Source organism: Echinops telfairi, unplaced genomic scaffold, assembly GCF_000313985.2.
Source record: "Echinops telfairi isolate 266 unplaced genomic scaffold, ASM31398v2 ScPeMD7_7416;HRSCAF=8454, whole genome shotgun sequence".
In the NCBI taxonomy this organism is placed as follows: domain Eukaryota; kingdom Metazoa; phylum Chordata; class Mammalia; order Afrosoricida; family Tenrecidae; genus Echinops; species Echinops telfairi.
The window spans coordinates 5,069,467-5,081,292 of NW_022111316.1; the positions used below are offsets into that span (position 1 = coordinate 5,069,467).

Here is an 11,826-nt window from a genome sequence, read left to right on the forward strand (position 1 = left end):
TGGGTGTGGGGCCGGGGCTTTGGTGGGAGCCCTGGAAGGGGAGCCCTGCACCCTGAGTTGTATGGAGATGCGTGTGAGGTGCGGACCCCGAGCAGGCCCTGAGATCCCGCTGCTCGTTGCCATGGCGCCCGCTGGAGCTGCCGAGCGGGGGTGGGATTGGGGTGTAAGCGCTCCTCCAGGCCCGGCTCCCTAGGCCAGTCTGGGCCTTGCCTCGCGGGCTCGGGACATCGCTGGGACAGCCAGGGGTTGCCACCTGGCTCCGGCGAGGTGTTGTCTTTCACGATTATCTGCCCCCCCCCACCCTCACCCCCTTCCATTCAGATTCTTAATCTGCTGAGTATCTGCACAACTGCGGAGGAGTTGGAGCCCAGCTCCCCGTGTCTCCGGTTTCCCTTTGTGCAGCCTGGGGGTCCACCAAGGGCCAGGTCAGCATGGCAGAGACGCTGGAGTTCAACGAAGTCTATCAGGAGGTCAAAGGCTCCATGGTGAGAAGCATTGGCCTTTAACTCTGTGTGTGTGTGCACACGAGAGCTTGCTTTATGGAAGGAAGGGAGAGTGTGTGGTGTGTGTTAGTTAACAGCTTGCTTTAACGATGCTTCCTACTCCACCAAAAAAGGATCCTGCTGATTCCCTGTCAGACCTCTGCAATAAAGTGGATTTCAGAATAAAGCAAGTCACAGCTTTCTTTTTGGTTGTTTCCCAGTGCACAGAGAGGTTTTATTTATACCATCGGAGGTGTACAGTAGTATGATGAAAAAGTTTGCGTTACTGTGAGGATTACCAAAATGTGACAGTGTGCACACACAGTGGCCACAAAAGCCTTTGCGAAAGGATAGAAACAACCGCTGTATCTGCAAAGTGCAGTAGAAAGGTGATCAAATAAGGTGCACCTGGTGTATTCCTAGTAAAAGGCTGTGTTCGGAGGAATTCCTAGAGCAATAGTACCTTGGGGTAACAAGGCAGTTTAAATGCGTATCCTTTCTGAATCCCAGTCACAGGAAACTAGGCCTGCCAGGGCGTGGGGTCTAGTGCCAGGCTTAGACCCCTGGCTTCTTGCTGGCCCACCTCTTTACCTGCTGCTCCTACGTGGATCCCTGGCCTGCTCCACGCGCAGCAGACTGGGGTGCTAGTGTGACATATTACCTCCCCTGCATCTGCGCCTCCTTTTCCCACAGAATGATGGTCGACTCAGGTTAAGCCGCCAAGGCATCATCTTTAAGAATAGCAAGACTGGCAAAGTGGACAACATCCAGGCTGGGGAGCTGACCGAAGGCATCTGGCGCCGGGTTGCCCTGGGCCATGGCCTTAAACTGCTCACCAAGAACGGCCATGTCTACAAGTACGATGGCTTCCGAGAGTCGGTGAGCTACCTTTTTAAGATAAATCCCACTCTTTGCTGTGCTGTCTGGTAGCGTTTAATCTCTTAGAGAGCTCTGGGGAACCCTTTGTTGGATAGTCATGTCGTTGCCTTCTGGGGCCCTGAGAGCAGGGCCAAGCCTCATTTTCAACTACTAGCCAAAGATTAGTGGTTTGAGCCCGACACTGCAGTGCTACAGAAAAGAGGCCTGCCCATTGCTTCCCTAAAGACTGTCGCCCTCAGAAGCCGGTGGAGCATTGTCGTCTGTAATGCTGGGTTCACATGGTTTCACAATCCACGTGGTGGCTGGCAGTGGGCCCTGGTGCTGACTGTTGGAGCGGGGCATCAAGGCCATCGAGGTGTCAGGCCGCAGTCAAGTGTCTTGTGTGCCTCAGCTCCAGAAGATGCCCTCTTCTGATCAGATGGTGGTTTTCACACGTGGCCCTCACGTGATCGGGCGTCTCAGCGTTGTAGTTTTGCTATTCCATGTTGAGCTGCTTCTGAGTCGGGACTTTTCCTCATTTTGATTTTCACTTGGAGTGGTATCTGTGCAGAATTGAAAGTCTGAGGGCCCGTCACCAGGAGGTCAGTTCCTAATGTCTCCTGTCGCCCAGCATGAGGTTCATTCCCCCAAAGCAATCTTGGTCAACAGTCTTGTAGACTCTTTGCTGCCGAGACTCAAAGAAAGCATCTGTTGGGGCAGTTTCTCAGAAACGGCATCGCAGGACATCCGGGTCTGTTTCAGGACATGGGCTTACAGGGGTCATTCTCCCCTCCCCGTCCCCCACAGGAGTTTGAGAAACTCTCAGATTTCTTCAAAAGTCACTATCGCCTTGAGTTGATGGAGAAGGATCTGTGTGTGAAGGGCTGGAATTGGGGGACGGTGAAGTTTGGCGGTGAGTCCTTGGTAGCCTGATGTTTGGGGACGGAGGTAGGGTGAACTTGCCTGGCTCACTCATCCCTGCCACAGTCTCTGGCCGGCGATCTGCTTGTGTGTTCTTTGTGCACCGGGGTGCGGCGTGAACAACAGCTTGCACCACTCACAGTCTGGGGGGGTTCATGCAGGTTCCAGGGAGGAGCCTGTGGCTTGATTCCGTCCCCCAACCCCCCCTCCTTACAGGGCAGCTGCTTTCGTTTGATATTGGTGACCAGCCAGTCTTTGAGATCCCCCTCAGCAACGTGTCCCAGTGCACCACAGGCAAGAACGAGGTGACGCTGGAGTTCCACCAGAATGATGATGCCGAGGTCTCCCTCATGGAAGTGCGCTTCTACGTGCCTCCCACCCAGGAGGACGGTGTGGACCCCGTGGAGGTGAGCCCCGCCATTGGGACGCTTTGGGGGCAGACGGTGCTGAGCAGGCCTTGGCTGGGCCGGGAGCCAAGCTTGCCGTCCCCTAACCCATGGGCTGCTGCAGGCCTTTGCCCAGAACGTGCTGTCCAAGGCCGACGTGATCCAGGCCACCGGCGATGCCATCTGCATCTTCCGAGAGCTGCAGTGCCTGACTCCCCGAGGCCGGTATGACATCCGCATCTACCCCACCTTTCTCCACCTGCACGGCAAGACCTTTGACTACAAGATCCCCTACACCACCGTCCTCCGCCTCTTCTTGCTGCCCCACAAGGACCAGCGCCAGATGTTCTTTGTGGTAAGCAGCATCCAATGGACGGGGCCTGGCCCATGTTCAGGGTTCTGTGTTGGTGGAACAGCAGGTTTCTGTGGAGCATGTTGGTGCTTACCCTCGCCCCATCTTCTTACCAGATCAGCCTGGACCCCCCCATCAAGCAGGGCCAGACCCGTTACCACTTCCTGATCCTCCTCTTCTCCAAGGACGAGGACATCTCCTTGACTCTCAACATGAATGAGTGAGTGCCTCCCGGGACTGAGAGATACTGCTGGGGTCCGGGCAGTGGTGGAACTGCCCTTGGCAGGTGCCAGTGCTCATGTTGTTACCTCCTCTGATTCCAGGGAAGAGGTGGAGAAGCGCTTTGAGGGGCGGCTCACCAAGAACATGTCGGGGTCCCTCTACGAGATGGTCAGCCGCGTCATGAAAGCCCTGGTGAACCGCAAGATCACTGTCCCGGGCAACTTCCAGGGGTGAGCGTGCGGCCAGGGGTGGGGGCCTGAGGCCTGCCTTCGCAGCTGAGGGCCTGGGTCGGTACGTGTGCCACAGCTGTTGGAGGGTCCCCTTGTGTCGCCCACCCTCTGGCTGGTGGGGTCAGTGTTGACCAGCTTCCCTGTCCCCTCACCAGGCACTCTGGGGCCCAGTGCATCACCTGCTCCTACAAGGCGAGCTCGGGGCTGCTGTACCCGCTGGAGCGCGGCTTCATCTATGTGCACAAGCCGCCCGTGCATATCCGCTTTGACGAGATCTCCTTCGTCAACTTCGCCCGTGGCACCACCACCACGCGCTCCTTTGACTTTGAGATTGAGACCAAGCAGGGCACTCAGTACACCTTCAGCAGCATCGAGAGGTGAGCACCTTCTGGCCCAGCTGTGGCTGGGAAGTCCTGTGGCCGGTGGTCCTGACCTGATTTCTCTAGTGTTGGGCTGGGTGTTTCACTGGGCTTTCAGCTCCTCTCTGGAGGGCTCTGCATCCAGAAGGCGTGCTGATGGTTCTGCGGGCATTCCGCAGCTGTCCTCCTTGTTCAGTGCCAGCCTTTCTCCTCCTCCACATGCTCCCCCACCCCCACCCCATGGAAATGCTATCTCTTTGCTTTCCTGGAACAAGCATCGTTCTGAGAACACAGCAGCTGAGGTTGGCGAGGGCTCACTGCTGGCTAGATGCTTGATAACCATCTTTACATCTTGTCCCTCTGCAGCGTCCCTCTGGACTGGGAGATGCAGACTAGCAACACACTGAAAACTCCCCCTCGCACGGCGCTCTCACTGGGTTGTGTTCTGTGAGGGGGCTTCAAGATATTTGCAGGGGGGAAATCCTTTATCTCCTAAGCCTGTTCTTCACGAACCTTGAAGCCCCTTCAGACGTATCTCCCTCCCTCACCTGACTTCTTGTCCAGGACTGTCATTCGGCCCAGCCTTTAACTGTCCTAAGCGTCTCTGAGCTGGTGGCTTAGACATTATGGCCCAGAGTGGCGTCCCTCCTCCCTGCCCCACCATCTACCTGGCTGACCCCCAAGCATCAGAACACTGGTCTATCCATCCTGCCCTGGCCGGACCCATTGGCCACCGGGTATGTCTCTCCTCACAGGGAGGAGTATGGGAAGCTGTTTGATTTTGTCAACGCCAAGAAGCTCAACATCAAAAATCGAGGACTGAAAGAGGTACCTGTGCAAGGGGAAGGAGGGGCCTCTCGCCTGCCTTGTAGGTGGGGAGAGGCAGGGAGTTTCCCGACTTCCTTTTCACTCTCTCTTCTCTTCTCACCCTTATAGAAAAAAGAGGTGCGTGTGACCCCCTCCCCTCCTGGTGCAGGTTTCCTCAGCATGGCCTTAGCTCAGTCTCTGTAGCCCCTCAGGGCTCAATGGGGCTGGGACAGGGAGGGGCTTGGGCTAACCCAGCCGGGCAGGAAGTACTCTGGGCACAGGCCCTGCACGCGGCTGTGTGTGGACACCCCAGCCCCAGGGCCTTCTGGGGCTGCTGCTCTGACCTTACTCACAGGCATGGGGGCGTGTTGTTTGAGTGCAGGGGTGCCAGAGCCTGGGCGAGCCCAGGACCTCACTCCCACATCTTCCCTGACTAGGGCATGAACCCAAGCTACGACGAGTACGCTGACTCAGACGATGACCAGCACGATGCCTACCTGGAGCGCATGAAGGAGGAGGGCAAGATCCGGGAAGAGAATGCCAATGACAGCAGTGATGACTCTGGAGAAGAGACTGGTGGGTGCTGGATGCGCCTCAGGTGCTGGGCATGGGGCCTGGGCCAGGCTCCCTTCCGGGGCCCAAGCCGGTTGTCTTAGTGAGGCAGCGGGCTCCCCACCGAGGCAGAGGCTGATGTGTCCTGCGCTCTTTGTTTTCAGATGAGTCATTCAACCCAGGTGAAGAGGAGGAAGATGTGGCCGAAGAGTGAGTTTGGGCTGCACCTTGTCGGGCTGAGAGGGTGTCCTGTGAGTGCAAGGGAGCAGGAGTTGTCTGGACATTCCTCGGGTCCCGGCCTGAGCCATTGACCCGCGGTGGAAAGGGGGCAACCTCCAGTGAGGTGGCGCCCATGAGAGCGTGCATCAGAAGCAGCAAGGGCTTTGTCTAGGTGCGAGGCACGCCTAGAAGCTGGTGAGTGGGGGAGCCAGCTACTTCCTTGCATCCTAGTTGGGAGGCCTGAGCTAGACGATTGAGCCTGTTTCCGCATCTGTACAATGGCAGTCATTCCCTTGCTCCCTCGTGTTGTGTTTGTTAGGGCTCTTTGGTTGCTCATGTCAGAAATGGAAGTGAAACAGAACGAGTCAAAGGAGATTTTGTGTAGCTGGCTGCAGATGCTATTAGCCACAGGCTGTGAGGAGTCTGGGTTTCTGCCCCCCCCCCGCTCCCCCAGGCGGTGCCCAGTGGCGGCCCAGCTCTGGGCAGGCTACGTCCCACTGGTTCAGCACCATGTAGGGAGCGAGTGGGTGGCAGTGCACCACCTCCGGCGTATGTTAATGGTCAGGTGTGCGGGGTTTGGTTCTGCACCTTGTGGGAGTTCGTCTCCTTATGCGCCTGGGCTGTGGATCAGGTTTGCTGTGTTCTGGTGGGTGCCACTACTGGCTGGTGCCCACCCTTAGTCTGCGACTGGTGGGAAGCTCACGAACCAAGTCGGGGATGAGTGGCTCCCAGGTAGAACTGCTGGGCAGCAGAGGGCCCGGCTGTCCTCCAGCTCTGTGCCCCCGACTTTGGAAGGGCAGCAGTGAAGCCTTGTGAAAGTGCCCGCACAAAGGGTCAGCCCCAGAGGAGAGAAGGCGGCCCAGCGACAGCTGAGGAGGCTGTCTGTGTGGGCAGGCCGTCAGTTACTCACTAACTTGTAAGGGACCCTGGAGGCAACTGGGTAAAGCGTTTGGCTGCTTATTGGGAGGGCCCAGTTGGAACCCATCAGTGGTGGCAGTGTGGCCTGTATGAGTTGGAATCAACACGGGGGGCCTATGGGGGTTTCCCGTTTATTTTTATTTACTTATTTTATAAACTCTTTCATTCATCCATTTTCTAACTTAACTCATTCATTCATTTGCTTTTTTCACGCAGTTTTTATATTTTTATTTTACTGGGGGCACATCCGTTGGGTCAAGCACATTTGTACATATGTTCCCGCCATCCTTTTCAAAACATTTTCTTTTGGTATCAGCTCCTCATTTTTTTTCCTTCTCTCCCACCCTCATGAACCCGTGATCATTTATAAATTAATATTTTCATATCTTACACCGTTCACTTCTGTTGTTTGTCACCCTGGGTGGGGAGTTACATGTCGATCGTTGCAATCAGTTCCCACTTTCTCCCCTACTTTCCCTCTACTCTCATGGTATTGTTACTTCCACTGTTCCTCAGGGCTTTATCTGTCCTGGATTCCCTGTGTTTCCAGCTCTTATCTGTACCAGTGTACATGCTCTGGTCTAGCCAGATTTGTAAGGTAGAACTGGGGTCATAATAACAGGGGGTGGGGTGGGAGTGGGGTGGGGGGAGTGGGTGGGGTGGAGGAAGCATTAAAAAACTAGAGAAATGTTGTGTGTTTTGTCAGTGCTATACTGCACCCTGGCTGACTTGTCCCTTCCTTGTGACCCTCTGTGAGATGTTCAATTGTCTACAGATGGGCTTTGTGTCTCCACCACCCATCCCCACCCTCCAACTCCGTTCACATCAATATGATTGTTTTGACTGATACCTGATCCTGTTGATACCTAGTGATTACACAGGCTGGTATGTTTCTTCCATGTGGGCTTTGTTGCTTCTCAACTAGATGGCTGTTTCTTTAACTTCAAGACCCATCAGCTTTCTTCACCACATTTGCTTATGCACTCACTCATTTTTTCTTCAGCAATTGTGTCTGGAAGGTGAGCATCACAGAATGATAGGTTATTAGAACAAAGTGTTCTTGTGTTGAGGGAGGTCTTGAGTAGAGGCTCAATGTCTATCTGTGACCTTAGTACTTAACGTATATGTACATAGGTCTATATCCCTATCGTTATATTTATATATGCATGTGCCTGTATTTAGACCTCTATAAATGTCCTTTGCCTTTTAGTTCTTAACCTATATTTCCTTTCACTTTTTTCCTGACCCACTATCATGTTCGACCTTCATCGGCTCTCAGTAATTCCTCTTAGCTACATTGCACTTGATGAATCCCCTCCAGGCATCCTACACCCTCCTCGCCATTGAATTTTTGATCACTTGTTCACTTATTTTTTTGTTTTAAACTTGGTTGGGCTGAAAAATTGGATTTCCCAACATTCGATAGCAACAAAACTCTATCCCTTTGGAAAAGACTAGGGCATATTAAGGGCGCTAACCCACAGAAAGTGGTGATGGGGGTTAGATTTAGACCAGGCTGAGGTAGTGCTTCTGGCTGAGTTTCTGGGGACGTGGGGGTGGAGATGGGCCAGGCCTGGGCCAAGAGGAGTAGCTGAAGCTCATTCGTGTGTTCGTTTTCCCCTTGTGGGACCTGCATTTGGGTTCTTGCTGTGTTGAGGGTGGGGGCCACTGTTCTCCATCCTGAGCCTGAGCCCCCACTCTTCGCAGATTTGACAGCAATGCCTCTGCCAGCTCCTCCAGCAACGAGGGTGACAGTGACCGGGAAGAGAAGAAGCGGAAACAGCTCAAGAAGGCCAAAATCGCCAAGGACCGCAAGAGCCGTAAGAAGCCTGTGGAGGTGCGGACTCGCCGCCTGGCTGGCGGGTGTTGAGGGAGGCCACGCTCTGTGCCCCCTCTCCTGCTCCCCACCAGTGAGACCTGTAGGTTGGTCCTTTAGGGCGGCCAGAGTAGGGCCTGGAGGAGTATCTTCTTGGTGATCTTTCACTCTGGTCCTTGAGGTAAAATTCAGCTTCTGGGGGATCTGAATGAGGTGCTGGGAGCCTGCTCCAGAGCCCTTTGCCGGGCTTTTTAATCTCAAGTCGGGGCTCCTGAACATTTCCTGGGGAGAACGTGAGTTCTTTGGGTGATGGACAGCTGAGATGTGTGGGCTTTCTTGGTGTAGGTGAAGAAGGGCAAAGACCCCAATGCCCCCAAGAGACCCATGTCTGCATACATGTTGTGGCTCAATGCCAGTCGGGAGAAGATCAAGTCAGACCACCCTGGCATCAGCATCACCGATCTCTCCAAGAAGGCAGGCGAGATCTGGAAGGGCATGTCCAAAGAGAAGAAAGAGGCAAGTGGCGGCAGAGATGGGGAGTGGGTACTAGGCTGGAGGGAGGCTGTGAAACTTAACTGAGAGCCGGGAGGGGGCCAGTGGTGGACCGCTTCAGTCTGTACACAGGAGGGTTTCCCTGTGCCCAGGGGAGGTCTCATTCATTCTTCTTGCTGACTTTCCCTTGTGCTTACGACTGTGTGCGACAGGAGTGGGATCGCAGGGCTGAGGAGGCCCGGAGGGAGTATGAGAAAGCCATGAAAGAGTACGAAGGGGGCCGGGGAGAGTCTTCCAAGAGGTGAGTGTCCGGAACCAAATGGCCCAGCAACTGCTCTTTTGGCTGATGCTTCTTTGTAGTTCAGAGTTGAGAAGTGGGGTGTTCAGGCAGTGGCTCTGCCTCCCACTGCCTTAGGCTAGTGCATCTGGGTAGGCAGCTGCCTGAGTGTGGGTCACAAGCTAGAGCCCTCCTGACCCATTCTCCTGGAGGATCATTTTTGTTCCAAGGAACGGAGAATCAGAAAACAGAATCATTACTCTTAAATATAATGCCTAGTTCCTGTAAGGTTCCCCCCTCCAAAGATACAAACAGAGATGTCAGATAAGTGCTGTATAGGGGACTGCCTCAGGCTGTGACACCTGGCTCTTCTGGCATGTTTTCACATGTGATGCTCTGTCTTGGGGCCCCTGGCTGGCTGTTTGTAGTGACATGGACAAGGTGGCTGGGACCAGGAAAGGGCCCTGCTTGAGCTAGAAGTTGATGACGAGTGTGTGGTGGGTTGGGGGTGTGTGTGTGTGGGGTGGTGGCTGATGACAGGAGGAGCCTGAAAGCCCTTTGTGCCCTAACATAGGGACAAGTCAAAGAAGAAGAAAAAAGTCAAGGTAAAGGTGGAAAAGAAGTCAACACCTTCAAGGGGCTCATCATCCAAGTCATCGGCGAGGCAGCTGAGTGAGAGCTTCAAGAGCAAAGAATTCGTGTCCAGTGATGAGAGCTCATCAGGAGAAAACAAGGGCAAGAAGAAGAGGCGGGGGAGCGAGGTACACCAGGGGTCTGGGCTGTGGGGCCATGCTGGGTGTCTAGAAAGTGGTGGGAGGCCTGGTCTCTTGGTCTGGGGTTGTTCTGCAAGCATGGGGAGGTGCAGAGGTGGGCTTCTGAGGTCCTGAAGGTGGGTGCTGGGGTTGTAGGGAAGGGGTAGGGAATTGGGGGCCTTTGGCCACTGAAAAGTGGCTAAGAGGGTAGGGTGTCCAGGGCTTTGCCTCTGAAGAGACCTTTGGTTTTCAGGACTCAGAAGAAGAGGAACTAGCCAGTACTCCCCCCAGCTCAGAGGACTCGGCGTCAGGCTCGGATGAGTAGCGAGGGGAAATGTCTCCCTGCTTGCCCAGTCACACTCCAACAAATCTCCCCACCCATGTTTTGGTACCAGCTTCTCCCCATCACTTGGATTTTGGGCCACCTGTGCAAGGTCTCTTGGCAGAACGCACTTTGCCGGGGTGTAGGTATCCTGCTGCTTCACAAGATGGTTCTTTTCATCTGGGGAGAGAGTGGGTGGGAAGCAGGGCAGTGCAGGCTCCAGGACCCCCGGGCCTGCTCTCCTGACCTTGCAGGTGTGCTGCCTTCAATACCTGTGTGCAGCGGGGGGCATGTGAGGATGGGCCTGGGGCTCCTCCTGGGGGCCTATTTCTACTTTTATTTTGTATTTCTGGTCTGTGAAAATCATTTAATAAAGGGAACTGACTTTGGAGATCATGTCCTGCTGCCTTCTCTGTGGCCCGGTTTTCCTGGTCTGTCTGCCACACTGCCCTGGCTGGGCAGGGCTTAGCCGAAAGCCGGGAAGCAGGTCTCCAGGTACAGCCCGTTCTGTTCCCAGCTGGACAAGCATTGGTTTTCACGCTCTTCTGCCGGTATGGGCCACCTGAGAGTGTAGAAATGAGAGCTGATCTGATTAGGAAGTCTCTCACAGTTCCACTCCATTAGCCTGGCAGAGGAGGCAGCTTCTGGCTCCATCCTGAATCTATGAGTCAAGGGTCTTCTAAGGGTTTAGATAATTGAATCAAGCATTAGAGAATTGAATTTCACCAGAGAAGTGGAAACTTGAGCCTGGAGATTTGGGGAGGAGAAAAGGGGGAGTGAGTGAGTGAGCATGTCCATGTCTGATGGGGATACAGGAATGATAAGATGTGTGTATGTAAACTTATATTCTTGAGGAGGTGGGGGGTGCCAATTTGGGAGGTTGAGAAGCACCAAAGGAGGCCTAGCAGGAAGGAGATAGCAGGTAAACAGGCCACCAGTCTTCCTACCAAGCCCACTGCAGTAGAATCGATTCCAACACAGCGACCCTGTAAATTGAATGGCTGGTGGGTGGATCTCTGAACGCTTGGATCGCAGCCGACTGCTTTAACCACTGGCCTACCAAGGCTTTCACCAGGCAGCTCTAAATTACACGTGTAGGGCAGCCACGTTGTGTACGTGCTCAGGAGGACTCCGGGTGGCAACAGGAAACCACTCCAGTCCGCCAAAAGCTACTTTCTTTCTACCCCGGACTCTATGGTGCGGCCTTGCGTACAGGCGCCTTGGCCGCGCAGGCAGCCTCTCTAGGCGGTCGTCTTGGTGGCCATCTCATCCCAGCGCTCCTAACGGCCGAGTTGCATCAGTTTCTCGGCGGCCCGGGCTGGGGCGGGCCTCTCATTTGCAAGCCTCATGAATAATTGAGTATCAGGGCTCCGCTGTTTGTCGAATCCCGGGCGAGCTCCGCCTAGGCTTCCCACTACCGAGGTTGCAGGCGCTCATGAATGTTGATGAGGCGCTCTGGGGGCGTGTCCGTGGGCGGGGCGAGAGGCGTGGCCCCGCCAAGACTCGCTCTGGCTTGGTCCCGCGGTGACGGCGGCGGCGGCGGCAGTGGCGGCAGGGACTGGCGTCGGGGTGCCGAGAGGAACGGAGCCAAATCCCCCGGGAGCGCGTGAGTGAGCGGGGGCGGGCGAGGGAGGAGGCGGGCCCGGCCAGGGGCGGGGGAGGGGCATGGACGAAGCGGCGCCTTGCAGCCGGGGACCTCGAGGTGAGGCGGAGCGGTGGTCTCCGGGAAAGTTTGCAGGGGCCCAGGGCCGCGGGGGAGCGGCGCGAGGGGCGAAGGGTGCAAGGCCTGGAGCTCTTGCTGGCGGTGCCAGAAGAAAGGGGGGAGGGGTCGAGGCCCTGGGGCAGGCCGAGCTGCTGGGCG

General features: G+C 55.4%; 2 protein-coding genes across 3 annotated transcripts in view; both read left to right on the top strand.

The window, feature by feature from the left end:
* The first annotated feature begins 158 nt into the window (after positions 1-158).
* Positions 159-10,356, top strand: SSRP1 (structure specific recognition protein 1). 2 transcript variants are annotated; one of them, XM_045297089.1, is made up of 17 exons: positions 159-485; positions 1,176-1,361; positions 2,148-2,253; positions 2,478-2,668; positions 2,772-3,002; positions 3,116-3,219; positions 3,323-3,451; positions 3,607-3,828; positions 4,566-4,638; positions 4,747-4,755; positions 5,055-5,193; positions 5,334-5,379; positions 8,014-8,143; positions 8,468-8,638; positions 8,827-8,915; positions 9,466-9,652; positions 9,897-10,356. In XM_045297089.1, exons 1-17 carry the CDS (start codon positions 432-434, stop codon positions 9,966-9,968), a joined length of 2,139 nt encoding a protein of 712 aa, XP_045153024.1. In that variant the 5' UTR covers positions 159-431; the 3' UTR covers positions 9,969-10,356. The 2 variants fall into 2 exon arrangements, with proteins under 2 accessions (XP_045153024.1, XP_004714959.1); XM_004714902.4 differs by lacking the exon at positions 4,747-4,755 and having other exon boundaries at positions 174-485.
* Positions 10,357-11,501: 1,145 nt separating this feature from the next.
* TNKS1BP1 (tankyrase 1 binding protein 1) overlaps positions 11,502-11,826 on the top strand; it is a 28,663-nt gene continuing 28,338 nt past the window's right edge. The window contains exon 1 of the mRNA XM_045297023.1: positions 11,502-11,571. The gene's annotated coding sequence lies outside the window, so the exon portion shown is untranslated. The remainder of the gene's footprint in view (positions 11,572-11,826) is intronic.

Excerpts from the sequence above, each read along its gene's own strand:
- SSRP1 (XM_045297089.1), top strand. The coding sequence starts at position 432 with ATGGCAGAGACGCTGGAGTTCAACGAAGTCTATCAGGAGGTCAAAGGC. Across the intron at positions 3,829-4,565 it reads ACCTTCAGCAGCATCGAGAG|GGAGGAGTATGGGAAGCTGT; the intron begins GTGAGCACCTTC and ends CTCTCCTCACAG. Across the intron at positions 5,380-8,013 it reads GAGGAAGATGTGGCCGAAGA|ATTTGACAGCAATGCCTCTG; the intron begins GTGAGTTTGGGC and ends CACTCTTCGCAG.